Below are 15610 nucleotides of genomic sequence, written 5' to 3' on the forward strand. Positions count from 1 at the left end.
TTCGGCGTGTAATATCAAACAGTAAAGGCTACACTCTCTGTTGCACTAGCTTGTAATGTGCAGTGGCGGAGGTGGCTGGGGAAGCAAGTTCAGCTTCACAGCGTTATCATATCTCATGGCCAACTCTCCAGTGCTGCTTTAAATGTGAATCGTGTGATAAATTCCCCAAGGTTGCTCGGGCAGCATAAAGCTGAGCGTCTGCTTTCTTTTGCTGCCGGTCAAAATCATCAGTCTCTCCTTCTGTTCTGTTAGTTTGAAAGTGAAACGTCACCCTCTTTAACTTCTGAGGTTTTACATCAGGACGTGATTAAAAAAATAAATCTGATTTTAGCAGGCTATTTAAATACAACCTCAGAAGAACAACAACACGTGGCATACTTCAGCACACTCTTTTTTAAAGCAGTGTTTGAGTTCATTGAGATTTGAGGACATTTCTCTTTCAGAGAGACTGATTTAGATGTGCCGTTGATCTTTCAGAGAGAACAGCCTTTCACCTGTGGACAAAACAACAAGTCTATTTCTAATTGTACTGTCTTGAACTTTGATGTTTAACATGCTAGCTGAGGTTTCCAGTTTCTCTGAGCACTGCACAGTCTGAATTTGCTGGGACGTCCACTCCTGCGATGACTGTGGATGGCGATGACTGTCATGAATCACTGTACAGTAGTGATAAATTATAGGTTGTATAAATTGTGTATAACCCGTGTGCAGTATGTAAAGCATTAGAACTGAAAGAGGGTGTACTTAATTTTTTATGCTTATCTAAATATGTGATATAATAATATAATCCTACATATAATACATATTCTGACATTTAAAACCTTTTTAACAGCTCGTTTCTGAATAACTCCCTAAACATGTACTAGTGATAAAGATGCGGTTGACCACAACTCAGAGCCCAGAGACGAGGTTACGCACACTTCTACTTTTCAGGAGAAACAAAGGGGGCTGTCGCCGCTTAATCATGCAGAACAATCTAGGTCTACGCCATCACACAGGGCATCGTTATCGAGGCAGGGACACAGCACACAGTCAGTCATTTGAAGTGTGCACATTCTTGGACTGGAGTGTGGGCGGTGAGCTTGCAGGGTTCTTTATGCAGAATGAGCCAAGGAAACAAAGGCAGGCTCAAGAGCAGACAGCATGGGTTATGTTGAGGATTTTTAGAATTTATAATACTCAGCGGAGAACCGAAAGTGGCTAAAAGTCACAGATAATGTCAATGTTCACTGAGTTTTTCTGTTCTATTTTTTTAGTTCACAGACCAGCTTTAATACTGATGACCTCTTTTTTTCTCCACTTTGTTTTCTGGCAAGGAAAATTCGTACACGAGTCTCTCCATTAGCTCCAGCTATCCACTCTTTCTGCAAACTGTCTGGGGGCTGGAGATTAACAGATCAGTCTTTACTGTAGAACATAGAGCATATTATCTTCATTTATTTGTCTGATAAACAAATAAACAAATACAGTATGGTATCTGCATTTAACACTGGTATTATGTGTAACTTATGTCCTGGCTTCACTGGATCTGAGAGCAACGCCAAATAAATTAAAACACAGGAAGCCAAGATTAAATGGATAGCGTTTGCCTTTTTTTAAACTTTAAATTCATTTACTGTAATATGATCACATTTGTGAGTACAATATGAATACATAGCAGCTCTAATTAAAACAAATAGCTTTGATTTTGAATGAAAATGTATCACCTAAAATCCAAGTCAGCTTTTGAACATAAATCTGGAATCAATGTAATGAAGATTATAATTCAAATGCATCTACATATGTAAATATTAACATTTAATCCATTCCCTTGTCTCGCTTCTTTATTAAAAACAGATGAAAAATTTCAGTTTATTGAAAAGCTGATTTTTAACAGGCAGCTAGAGCAAATAACACTGATGTTCTCAAACTCCCACAGGCAAAGCAACTTCTTTTGAAGTTTAAAGGAGGTGAAAACCTTATCATCAACAAAATGCCAAATACAAGCTCACGCCAACATGCAGCCATTGAACTAGGTCCTGTAAACCCAAGGGCACGAGCACAAACCCAATCCCTCAAGGTTGCCACAGTATTGTTTACCTTTTTCCTGCAGTGTTGTGGCTTTTGCATTACCCTGACCTGGCTCGTAACCAGCTCAGACCGCCTATAAAAGGCAGATGCAACATTTGGACCCTTTGGGTCTGTGCAGGCTGTTCTACATCATCACCCTTCTCATGGAACTGATCTCTGCTTGTGAACAGGCGATGAATCCTGTAGGCTTAGACGCCGTGGTGGCAGATCTCTCTGTGACCTCAAATGCCATCCAATCGCATGGGATATCAATGGCAACCAGAACGCTGATACTGCTCGTCTGTCTGCTGTTGGTTGCCTGGAGTCACACGGACAAGAAAATTGTGCCAGGTTGGTTCAGGTTGCCCTGATTAGGAGTTTGTTTGTTTTTACAACAGAATGTTGTGAGAGCTGAAATATATTTACTGCTTTTTTAATACAACAGGTCCTTCTTTCTGTTTGGGTTTGGGCCCACTTCTGTCATATCTGAGATTTATCTGGACTGGCATAGGCACAGCCAGCAACTACTACAATAACAAGTATGGAGACATTGTTAGAGTCTGGATCAACGGAGAAGAGACGCTCATACTAAGCAGGTTGGTTGCACTCGATCTGTCAGTGCTGATGCTACTAAACAAGCCAGTCAAGAAGTAAAATGAAAAGCTGTAGTGTATTATTTGTTATTGTTTTTGTTTTGTTTTTTTTTAAAAACAGATCTTCAGCAGTGCACCATGTGCTGAAGAACGGAAACTATACTTCACGTTTTGGGAGCATCCAGGGACTCAGCTGCCTCGGCATGAACGAGAGAGGCATCATATTCAACAACAACGTAACTCTGTGGAAAAAGATACGCACCTATTTTGCTAAAGGTAAAACTGGAACTCTTTCATGAACTTCAAAAAAGAGTCAGCTATTCAAATGTGATTTTTAAACAGCAAATATTTGTCTAAACTAAATCATAAAACCATCTCATGTTGTCAGCTCTGACAGGCCCAAATTTGCAGCAGACGGCGGATGTTTGCGTCTCCTCCATACAGGCTCACCTGGACCACCTGGACAGCCTGGGACACGTTGATGTCCTCAATTTGCTGCGCTGCACCGTGCTGGACATCTCTAACCGACTCTTCCTGGACGTACCTCTCAATGGTGAATAGGATGCATGAATATGTTACTTGCGTTATCGTGCAAGCTGTACATAAAGAATTTCTTGTCTCCAGAAGTGGATCAAAAAGATATGGGAACGATTTTAGCATGCTAATATATTTATGTTACCTTTAATCCAGAGAAAGAGCTGATGCTGAAGATTCAAAAGTATTTTCACACATGGCAGGATGTGCTTATCAAACCTGACATCTACTTCAAGTTCGGCTGGATTCACCACAGGCACAAGACAGCAACGTGAGTCTCTCAGTCTCATACATAAGCCCACCTTTAGTTTCATCTTTTTAAATATGTGTTATCTGTTATCTCACAGCCAGGAGTTACAAGATGCCATTAAACGTCTTGTAGATCAAAAGAGGAAAAATATGGAGCAGGCAGATACGCTGGACAACATCAACTTCACGGCAGAGCTCATATTTGCACAAGTCAGTCTACGAAGTATTCTCCTTCTGCAAATATACTTTCATTTAAAGTAAAACCTTTCACTTGTGCTACTTATTTTTTTCATTTTCAAGCCGTCTCAGCAGTTCCTCTTTGCATGTGAAATGCTGGATTTCTTTTCCGCCTGCCAAGTAAGGTCAGACAGCATATTTGCATTCAACTGTGTTTTCAGAACCACGGTGAGCTGTCTGCTGAGAATGTGACGCAGTGCGTGCTGGAGATGGTGATTGCAGCTCCGGACACTCTGTCCCTCAGTCTCTTCTTCATGCTTCTGCTCCTCAAACAAAACCCGCACGTGGAGCCGCAGCTGCTACAGGAGATAGACGCTGTTGTGGGTAAGAGGCTGCAGCAGTTAAGAAAAAATGCTATTATAACTGATTTGCTGCACATCAAAGATACATTTAGACACTTGGCACTGTTTCACTCTACACTGACAGCTCTTACTATTACGCTTACACACCCCATTTAAAAGAATAAGTAGTGCAACAGGGCCCAACTATATCACCAAAACCACAAAACCTGGCCACAATAACCTTCATGAACTCGGGAGTATTGCATTTCACTGCATTTGCTCCAGGCTGAAGAACTTGAATTCACAACAGTCTGTTGCTGCTACAGGTGAGAGACAGCTTCAGAACCAGGATCTTCACAAGCTGCAGGTGATGGAGAGCTTCATCTACGAATGCTTGCGCTTCCACCCAGTGGTGGACTTCACCATGCGTCGAGCCCTGTCTGATGACATCATAGAAGGCTACAGGATCTCGAAGGGCACAAACATCATTCTGAACACAGGCCGAATGCACCGCACCGAGTTTTTCCTCAAAGCCAATCAATTTAACCTGGAACACTTTGAAAACAATGTGAGTAGTGCTTTCATTGCTTTTCTTTTTCTCCTGGTTAGAAAGAGGTGGAACTTGGTTGAAAAAGATGATGTCACACTTATTCATTCTTGTCTGGCACATGTTCCAGTTGCACCAGTCAGCAATTAGAAACTCATCAATCAGAATCTTTCAATCCAGCCTGATGAAGCCACACCCACACAGATCATCTGAGCTTTGTGTTCTTGAAAATACATCTTTCCTTTTACTTTTTATCTCATCGGTCCTCTTGTTCTGCCTCCAGGTTCCTCGGCGCTACTTTCAGCCGTTCGGTTCAGGCCCTCGCGCATGCATTGGCAAGCACATCGCCATGGTGATGATGAAATCCATTTTGGTGACACTGCTGTCTCAGTACTCTGTTTGTACTCACGAGGGCCCGATCCTGGACTGCCTCCCACAAACCAACAACCTTTCCCAGCAGCCTGTAGAGCACCAGCAGGCGGAGACTGAACATCTCCACATGAGGTTCTTACCCAGGCAGAGAAGCAGCTGTCAAACCCTCCGAGACCCGAACCTTTAGCTGTACCTGCACTTTTGTATACTTAATTTGTATAATCTTATAACGACACACAGCTAGCCTTTATATTTTGATAGACGCAAAGATTGTATTTGTACTCAAACTGTATGCATGATGTGAAATGTACATTTAAACCTGCTAACACTGAAATAAATGTAAGTTATTGTGTCACAAATGTGTGTTGTCGTCTCATCATTTTGTCTGCATGTCATACATATTTAGTTTTGTATTCTTTTTCATTGGACCCAACATTTTTCTCACTTTCCTTTTTTAAATCTCTTACACCTAAATTTAACTAATCACATGATTAAGAATTTATTAAATGTGGTACAAATGTGCGTTTGTCATTTAAGAACACAGAAAATAAATAAAGGAGGATTTCAAATTTGTCCTTTTATTACAAAAAACAAAAACAAAAGCAAAGGCAAAGTCCAATGGAAGCAAAGGGGAATGTAAATACAAGTTATTACAAAGAGAATAAGTAGAAGAAAGCGATGCATTCTAAGTCTACTCCAACTTTGAGAAGTAAGTTCATTTAAATTTTTATTGCACATGAAAAAAAAAGGGAGAGAAAACCAGGCATTTTCCTAGAGTCCCTCTACACCCACACACTTTAATTCCAAACAATGACACAACAGCTAACTCCCCTACTGTACTGTGCAAAAGTCTTCAGCGAGCCTTTATTTCTTTAAAATTTATTTCTTCCAAAGAGCCAGATTTTTTTTGTAATTTTTAAAGTGCTCTTGAGGAATAGTTTTCCAGACTTTCTGAAAGTCTTTGAATGCTTTTCTTTGGACACTTCTTTTTCAGTCACAGTTCTCTTTTCTTTTGTGAATCTCTGAAAAATGCCAACGATAACACAGTTTGACAGGCATGAAATAGTACTTTTGCACCAACAAGGTGATTCCCAAAGAGCTATAAGGCAAAGACTTGTCATATTTCAGCACCCTGTGTCAGGCTTAAAAAAAAAAAAAAACTATGTACAGCAGATGAACAGTATCATCTGCTGTACATTACAAACAGTGCCATTTTATAATCCACAGGCAACCACTGCAAGTCTGATAACACCAAAGTAACCAGATCTATCTTTTTTGTCTAATTGCAAAACAAGCAAGAGACGATTCACTTACTCCAGTAAACAGTGCATTATGGCGCTTTTCAATAGATCTAACATGTGTGACTTTAAGGTCTAAAAAGCATCGTTAATCTCCAGATTGTTCTGAGTGGGTGAAAAAACTGCCCTTGGACAGCCACAGGAAGAAAAAAAAAAGGCATCTCTTGATGTAATTATGTAACACTAACATTGGTCAGGAGAGGGCGCAGTAACACCTAATACAATGATTTGATCTTTATCTTCAGCGTCTAGTCTTTTCATTATGTTCAGTTGCTCTGCCTTTGGGCAAAAGTGGCTAATACATTTCATACTTAGATGCTTCATCCCGTATTGCTTTGCTAGAAGCAATCAACAAACACGCTGAACAATCACGTAACCTTGCTTTGCAAACATGTTTCTGCTGTTCAATGAAAGAAAAAGGGCTGAGAAAGAAACTGTGTTCAAACAGGCTGTGTGTAGGTTTGAGTTTCAGCTGCGCAGTGCAGTTACTGCATGTCAACAGTCAGCTGTGTGTCAGTGATACAAGAGAGTGACACGTTCAAAATAAGAGTATCTGTCTCAGCTTGACTGACGCGACCTCTTGGGGCCTTATGGTGCTGATCACAGTGAGATGAGAGGGTATCAAAGGAAGGGTAACGCACACACAGCTGCTTGGTAGGCTAATCAGTACCTGCAACAAATCATTTCGGCACCTCTGCAAGAAGCAAAGTCACTTGTCTGTGTGACTGTGTGTGTGTTTGTTACTGTAGAGAGACTGTGTCTTTCTCTCTGTAATATTGTTTTCAGTGCACGTGTGCATGTGTGTGTGTGTGTGTGTGTGTGTGTGCATCACAGATCACAGGCTGTTCCTTGCAGGTGTCCTGGGATATAGCAAATGAATCATAATAGTCTCATCAACCCCAATCTCATTTCTGCCCTCGATCAGGATGGAAAACATTTTACATGCAGCCCAGACAGATCTTTATGAGATATATCTTGCAAATTTGCGAGGAAAAAATGTTTCGTCATAATAATCTCCATGACATCTGTGAGCTTAATAACATTAAGAAGAGCTAGAGAGAATTAAGTTATTAAGATGGATGTAAATGAGTGAATACTGACAAACATCAAGCTAAAAATACACTGAAGCTGCTGTTCTTGAGGTTTTTTCATATGCAACCTGCTGCTCATCTGTCAATTTTTTTTCACAGATCAAAAACCCTTAAGGCGAGCCGTGTTTATCTACCTTAGATTTATGTTAAAAGAGAACAAAGCCTGAACAGACAGATTATCGAGCAGCATGCGACAATTTAAATTATAATTTAAAATAAAGATCTGTATACATTCAATTTCCAGCAGCTTTTGACAAATGTGTTAACAGTCAGTGCAGTGTAAAGTAGCCTCAGGGTGTAATAGTGTTTTAATTATCACATCCTCATGTACGGGCCTAGTTGAGTCATTGTACATCACCATCAGCAGGAACTGCAAAAACTTTTTTATAGTACTGATAACTTTTAAAGAAATCCCCCCTCAATTTTTTTTCTTTAAGAAGTTATTAGAACTTTTATTTATAGGGTCTATTTTTTACTTCCCTCTTTAGGGTAGCTACTCTTTAGAAATGAGAAATCGCTCTAAAAAACTAAGCAAAACAATAATTAAAGAAATCAGCTTCTCTGTGTGTCAAAGGAAATGCAACGTGACTCTAGTCATCAAAGTAAAATATCAAAAAACTGCAATAGCATTTCCTTTGACATCTGCACCCATCATAGCAGTGGAGAAGCTCAAGTAGGGTTACAGGAAAGTAAAAGTCAACAACCAAAGCAGATCTATGTTGTTATGGTTTTCTGGCTTCTGTACTGGTGATGCTACAGTCACAGTAGGAAAAACAGTGGTTGGAGACGACGACACGCCCAAAACTAACAGCGTGCTCTGAACTTGGGTTCTCGCTGCCTTTGAAATGTTACTTCAAAGGCAGGGACCCGGCCTGTCACCACTCACTGTAAGTTGCTGTCCTCAAAGCAACTGCAAAGAAACAGAGTCAGTCTGCTAGAACTTTGCATTTGGATGGGGTCAGGCTGGCAACTACGTGCAATCTGTAATAAAATGGTGATTAACTGTGATAAATCAGGGAAAATCACAAATCTGTTTCCTTCGTTCGCAAATCTATTGCTGTGTACATACAAATACACTGATATTAAACAGAAATTTGCTTACATATAGAGTCCAGCCAGAACCTGAAAGATCAGAAATAGTGACGGTGTTGCTGCAGGACAGCAATTTTATACAGGAATATAAGCAGAATATGAGCAACCAACAGCTGAGTCAAGTTCTCTATTGCAGAGAGACACACTGTAGACAAGTTACACTCATAAGCACACAGATTAACTATGATGTGTTGGCACTCTGTCTGCATTTATAAATTAGATGGCAATTACTTGCAAACCTTCGCCAAACTGTCTGAGAGTAACTGCAGTCAGAGCAGGATTGTTGGGAGACAGGTTGCCTCCCACCAGGCAGCTTGTGCAATCCCCTTGTAATGGGAAGTGGTCGTCCAGAAGCCGAACAACTACCACAACTACTTGCTATTGGTCACTGAATGTAAAAAAATTCAGTGCAAACACCAGGGAACCTCTGATTTTTCTAGTCACAAAGAGGTTACTCGGGTGTGCTGAGCCATAATGATTCATTCATAAGTTTTTGGTGGCTTTTATTAGCACTAGACACTGTAGTCTATCAAACCTTAGGTACTAAGGTACTTACTGTAGTATACCAATGGCATAGTCTAAAATCTCCTTTTAAATACAATGAACCTGAAATCATGATGTCCCCCATCTTGTTGGCTTGCTTGTAGTTGTTGCTATTCCAGCTACAGATGGGCTATGTCATGTTACTGACTGTGGATGTATAATCTGAAAAAAGGGTGGAACCAGTGAGTCCCCAAAACATTTTGATTTTACAGGCCAGACTGGACAGAGATACAGCACTTCATGAATCCTTGATAGAAGTCTGCACTAGAATTCTTTAACACCAGAGGTGAGCTGCCCAGAGACAAGCTCTAATTTATATATTTCTTAACAATTTAAATAAAGCAAAGTTAGCTGATGAAAACCTCAGGGGGCGAGTTTGCAGAAAAGGAGAAAAATAGTGAGCAAACTCTTAGCCGATGGTGCTCCTAGAAAGGAATTCAACTGAATACATTACATTTCAACCTCAGGGCAATATTTGCAGCAAATTGCTGTTTATTCCAAATGAATCATGCATCACTGAAGAGTCATCATCTCCAGACGTTGTCTATTCCAACAGTGTACCAGACTTCTTAGCAATAGCCAGAAATCTACAGCTAATAGCCAGAGATACTTGACTGTGAACCAAAGTGGCAGGCTGATCAAACAAACAAACCAACTCTGCCATCTCTTAAGCAACAGTAAGCCCTGGAAAAAAAAACCTAATGTGTACCATGAGTGTGGTTGCACAGTAACTATTAAGGCAATAATAGGAGAAAGTAATAAGAGAAAATGTGGCCCCAAAGCAGATGCCTGTTATACCACGCATCTGCTATATGACTTTGTGATGGCTGTGTGTGTGTGTGTGTGTGTGTCCGTATGGGAAATATTTTTAAAGAAGAATTGAAAATTACTTGTGGTTTCAGATTGTGTCAGCCTTGTCTGCTTTAAGCACAAAGATGATCCACAGTAATGTGTTTTGAGATTTTACACTTTGTAACGCATTTTTGTGATTTCATTTAGGATGAAATCAGAGCACTTAAATGAAAATATGCATATTGCAAATCCACTACACTGGACTGTATTACACTTGGGCTAACTGTAATCTGATGTTCTTTCTCTTTAGGAAGTCCATGTTTCTTCATTTGTGGTTTTCATTTGTCACATGAGGTACATTTTCCATACCCATCTATTTATTTTAATTCTTCCATGACAGGTTTACAGAGGCAGACAGCCAGACAGCTTTAAAATAACTCTGACGCAATAGCCTAGCACCAACTTGAGACTGTCCTGCCTCGAGCTCTGATTGACCATCTGATTGATTACATATTATTTACTGCCAAGAAACACACACACACACACACGCGCACAAACACACACATTATGTCGTGCTAAAATTTTCAAATGCCAGTGGCCATATTGTCTCTCCGTTTTAGTCCCCTGCTGGATTCGTGTTTCATTAAAAGAGAGCCATGGTTGCCATGGAAACATCTACCAGAAAGGGTAAACTGGCAATGTACTCGTGTCTCTACATTGTCAGAACGCTGTCAATGTGAACGGTACCTCCTACAGTCAGCTATGACACTGTTTAACATGATGCTCGGAGTAATTTGCCCTCGTGAGTGTTTCTCAGCCTCGCTGACACTGTGCTCATATGAGCAGCGCATTTCAGGCCTTTCAGTAGTCACAGGAAAAATTGTGCAAAAGAGGATATGCAGCGCGACTCTCTTTGAAACAGGAGAGACTCTCTCTCATCAGACTGGTCTGTCTGAAGAAGCCCAGACTGGGAGGCTTTCTGCCAGTAGAGGCACTGGATCAAAGGCAGACTCTCACTTCATGGCCTTTTCATGGCAGCCCATTTTGCAAAGTCAGCCCATTTGTTTCCCATTGAACATCAGAAGAGAGTAGTGGCACTCATCATTGAGGGAAGCTTTTCACCCTCTTCTTCTTCCTATTATTATTTTTGTATTCACCCCTCCCTTTCCTGCTTACTTTCTAAATAAGCCTGGAGATTTCAGAGTTGTGCAAAGTATGGCACCACAGAGGGACATACAACCACGGTCTGTGTTAGCTCACTCGACAAAACCTAAAGCCCCAGTCAGAGATAAAGGATATCACGACGCTGGTTATCATCTCTCTTTGTTAAATCTGGCTTCAGGCTCTGAACATGCTAATAGAAAAAGGGGAGTTTCACAGGTCATATGACTCTTCTTCTACACAAAATGATCCCCATGAGTGACGCCTACTTCAGAGATGTTATCAGATGATGGTGATGATGATTAAAATTCAATATCTATATATAAGAACATAAGAAGTGCAATGCTGCAGAAAATCATTAATCTTGGGATTTATCACGCAGAGCAGTAAAACGATCATATTAATTCAAGTTAATGATTTAAAGCTGAATGCGCTCTCTGTTCTGCTGTTTAAATGTCTCATTAAAAGTTACTGTCCCACAGCCTAAAGGACACTTGGAAATATCTTCAGTTTGTTTGCAGAAAAAAAAAAAATATTTCATGGTACACGTTCTGTGTTCTAGTGTAAAATATTTGAATCACCATTTAAACATTTTTTGCATGACCACAGTGCATTTATGTGGCAATGCAAGACAGTTTGTGCTTCATGCAGAGGTTTTTAGTAAGGTACGGCTAAACATTTACACACATTAAATGTATTTCCCCAACAGACAATCTATAATGCACTTAAAGGAATTAATGAAAATGTGGTGATCCAGGCAATTTTGAGTGGAAACTCAAAACACAGCCTGCTCCTGAATAGGTTATGTGTTCAGCAAGTTACCATGGTGATTTATCCGGGTAAAAAGAGAGCCAGTTTTGTGATACAGGAAACTCTGACTTTAAAGGCTTTTACACACAAAGCACGTTGCAAAAAAATGACATGAAATTCAAATTTTTCCGTATGCAGACACTTAACGTATGTAAATACTTGACGCATTGCGTTTTTGTGCAACATTCATCCTCAAAAAAAAAATGTAAACAAAATTGTCGACACCAAGCCACGATAAGCTGGTGTTTCTAAACAAGAAAAGGAGGAAACTGAGATTTCATGGTTTGATCCCACAGTTGAAGCTGTATCACAACTGCTTTCATTCATATTTCAGGATGTCACTGGGGCAGTTTGAGTGTTTGCTGGCAGAGTTGGAATTACATCTGAGGAGTCAGGAAAATAATTTCAGACCCGGAGCAGTGTCTAGCTCTGTGTCTAGGGTAAAGCAGTGTTATTTCACTATTTACTTTTTGAGCTACAGTGCACTTGTTACCAAATACATTGGTCTGGTTGGTCAGATCTGTTTATTTGGAACTGAAAAATTGAGCTTAGTTTGAAAAAATATTTGTCTGGGGAAATTATGCAGTGGGAGTGAACGGCTGAATTAAGAACAGGTGAGTCTGAAAAACATTTTAAAAGCATGAAATATTCACTAAGCCATTCATCTGGCTTTGTAGTACACCTCTGACACCTTTTATGTTAGCTTGTTTGGGTTTAGCTGCAAACAGTGTTGCCAACTCCTTAGTAAGGAAAATCGCTATTGGCTGTCCTAAAAGTCGCTAGAAGTCGCTAAATGACGTCATCGTCTAATTTGCATAATTGGTCATGCTAATGTAATTGTAACCTACGTTGCTGGAGAGAGAAATAACATAGTGGAAGAGACATAAAGTGAGTAAAAAACGTCCTAAATGCAGTTAGAATTTATTTAGAACTACAAATTAAATTTCTTTTAGTAATTATTGTTTTTTAATGTCACAATTCCAACCCTGCTCCTTCACCCGGGTTTGGACCGGCAAAAGTGACCCGAAATAGGCACTCTGGTGGAGTTACTTTGTGTGTGTGTTTATAAGTAGTTTTAAACCTTGTGATCCACAAAACAGCATAAGAGTAAAAGAAGAACTGACTGCGTTACAGTCAGTGCGGGAGCAGCGGCTTCGCTCATGCGCGATTCATTTGCAGTTTGGACGCATAGGTGTGAACATCTCCTGCCCTGATAGCAGCTGTGGGACGACTATCCTCCACCCGTGAGCGCTTTGGAACGGGCGAGGTGCCCACGGCAGCACCCGCTGCTTGTTGAGAGTAAAAGCAATACGCGCTTTCACGTCAAAAAGTCGTCATAAATAAGTTGACAATAACACCAGAAAAAGTCACCAGATTTGTCGCTAGTCGCTTTTTAGAAAAAAAGTCGCTAAGGCGGTCTGAAAACTCACTAAATATAGCGACAAAGTCACTAAGTTGGCAACACTGGCTGCAAAACGGCAGAATGCAAAAATTTCAAAAACATTTTCATTGCCAAGGTTAACATTTTAGCATTTGTTGAATCTCTGACCATGCACCTAATAGAATTTCTGATACACTGAAGAAGACAAGTTAAAATGCATAATCAACAACTAATGCCATAACATGTAACGATGCCTGATCAAAATTCACCACTGTAAGCTAGCTTGCTAACATTGGTGTTGACCAGTGTTGGCACTGGAGCAAAAAAACTGGAAGGTTGATGGTATGAGGGGGCATTTAGCTCATGTCACACTCGTGATTTATAAAAGAAATACTGTGACAGAGAGGTGTACATCCTTAGCATCACTAACTGCGTCCATAAAACAAAGGTTGGCATAGCATGCAAAAAGCTAGCCAAAAAACACAGACTGAGGAAACCGCACACCAAGCAATGCACAGTCAAAAATGTCCTACAATTCCAGTGTTTGTTATCTTAATCTGAATGTCTGCACATATATCAGTTTCTGATGTATAAAATAATTTACATTTAACATTTACATTTAAAGCATATTTGAAATAGTTTAAAAGCAGCAAAAATGAATAAAAACTGCAGGCTAGACAACATATTCTCTAATATTCATATTATATCATCACAAAATTTTAAAAAAGTACAACAATTAGCTTGAACTGCTTATTACAGCAATGTGTTTTTGTCACCAAACTGTGTGATTTCATTTTAATTATAGTTGTAAGAGTATGTCAGCTGCCTGTTTGGACGGGAATGGATCCCTAAGGCCGACACATAGCACCAGCGCTGCCGTTACCATCAGCCCTCATTACACTAATAGTGTAAGTACAGAAGAATTAAATTGTATCCTCGCCAAGATTTTAACAATAAAATCTGTATAACTGTAGGGTCTTTACCTTACAATATAAAGCGCCTTTTAAACTGAATTAACAAAACCTTACTTTAAATCTCAGAGCTTTATAGTACAGCTATTCTATTTGTTACAACTTTCCAAAATTACCTCTACTACTTTAAAAATTAGACACTTTTGCACAGTTATTATCAGAAATTTTGGATTAACGTCTGCTTTTTTCCACACTCACAAGTCACAGGCTGGATAAACTTGCACTGTTTGGTTCCCTACAGGCAACTATAATTTTAGATATATGGGTTACTTTGTTAGCTCTGTAAACAAAGTATCTTATCTACATACTATTAGAAGGTCCAAAAGCCCATTTAGTTTGTTCTTCCTGAACATTAATTTGAATACTAACTTAGTAATGACGTACATTTAAAATCGTTGCTAGAGTGAATTATCTCATATCAGTGGTTCGTTTGTCCTGTCCAAAGAAACAGAGATGAATTTTCAGTAGCATATAGTTATAATACTAAAAGAACCTAATAACTAGATGGCCCCACATTACCAAGATCAAATGTGTGCCAAACCCGATGAGGTATTCAAAATTCCTGAAACTTAACGAGTGCTCACATGCAAAGTCCAGAGAGACTAACCTGTGCTCAAGACTGAGCTTTAATTTTTATGTTTTGGTTTCTTGTAAAAGCCAGTTCACTCCTGTAAGCAAGCAAAGATAGTGCAGACTCTCTGTTATGCTTTTCAGTCTCAGGGCATGAGAATTGTATGTTTCTATTCACGCTCACACAGCCTACACAGACACTCTCCATTTCACATCGGGTCAAAGGAGTACATAGCTTCAAAGTAGTTCAGCTTGTTGTTGTTACTGGCATTATCTTTTTTCACTGGAATATTGCACAAGAGAGTTGCAATTGCTCACACACACACACACAAATGCAAATGCACACAGGGTCAGAGATAATTGAGCCCTGGGCTTTGGAAAGACAGCCTTAATGCCATCTGGTGCCCAGAGTTCATGCTGGGAAACCGTGAGCTCCACACCTGGGAAACGCTAATGCCTGCAACTGTTGTCGGACCACCAACTGCACACCCACCTGCCTCCACACCAACCGCTTTAACTCATTTCACAAAAATTCATTCAAACATGAGGCCCACATTTTACACATTTAACATCAGTGGTCTGTCGGGTTCAGAGACACTTTGTTATCATGTGTATCTCAGATGGGGATTGTCTTTAGACGGCTGTTTTATTTCCCGTTTTCAGCTGTGGAAAAAAAGAGTAAGATTAAGTAGTGGGAGGAAGTCATATCAAAACAAGCCCTGATACTTTAAGAGAGAGAAAGTGCTGTAGTTTCCACTGCATCATTACCAAAAAAAGAATAAGGGGGAAAAAAAGGAAAAAATTATTAGACTTCTTTTACAGTTAGGTACAGTAGGACATATGATTTGCATTTGTGTTTCCACCAAAATGCTCTAGATTCAGGGTACTAACACCACTTTCATGGTCAAGAGGGCCAGTTCAGTGACTTGGATTACCCGAGGTGGTACCTAGCATCTAGTTAGCAGCCTAGCTAGCACCCACGAGTCACTAAACGTGGCCACAAACTTAACACAGCATAACTTTAAACTTTTAACCTATT

General features: G+C 39.9%; 1 protein-coding gene across 1 annotated transcript; it reads left to right on the forward strand.

The window, feature by feature from the left end:
* The first annotated feature begins 2188 nt into the window (after nucleotides 1-2188).
* On the forward strand, nucleotides 2189-5221 carry cyp19a1a (cytochrome P450, family 19, subfamily A, polypeptide 1a). Its single transcript, NM_001279586.1, is given in 11 exon segments — nucleotides 2189-2274; nucleotides 2277-2309; nucleotides 2311-2400; nucleotides 2495-2645; nucleotides 2764-2918; nucleotides 3031-3195; nucleotides 3333-3447; nucleotides 3524-3635; nucleotides 3824-3986; nucleotides 4270-4511; nucleotides 4774-5221. Coding segments are annotated over 11 exon segments (1563 nt in total). The 5' UTR covers nucleotides 2189-2213; the 3' UTR covers nucleotides 5050-5221.
* Nucleotides 5222-15610: the final 10389 nt, after the last annotated feature.

This window comes from Oreochromis niloticus, linkage group LG1 (genome assembly GCF_001858045.2).
Source record: "Oreochromis niloticus isolate F11D_XX linkage group LG1, O_niloticus_UMD_NMBU, whole genome shotgun sequence".
Classification (NCBI taxonomy): domain Eukaryota; kingdom Metazoa; phylum Chordata; class Actinopteri; order Cichliformes; family Cichlidae; genus Oreochromis; species Oreochromis niloticus.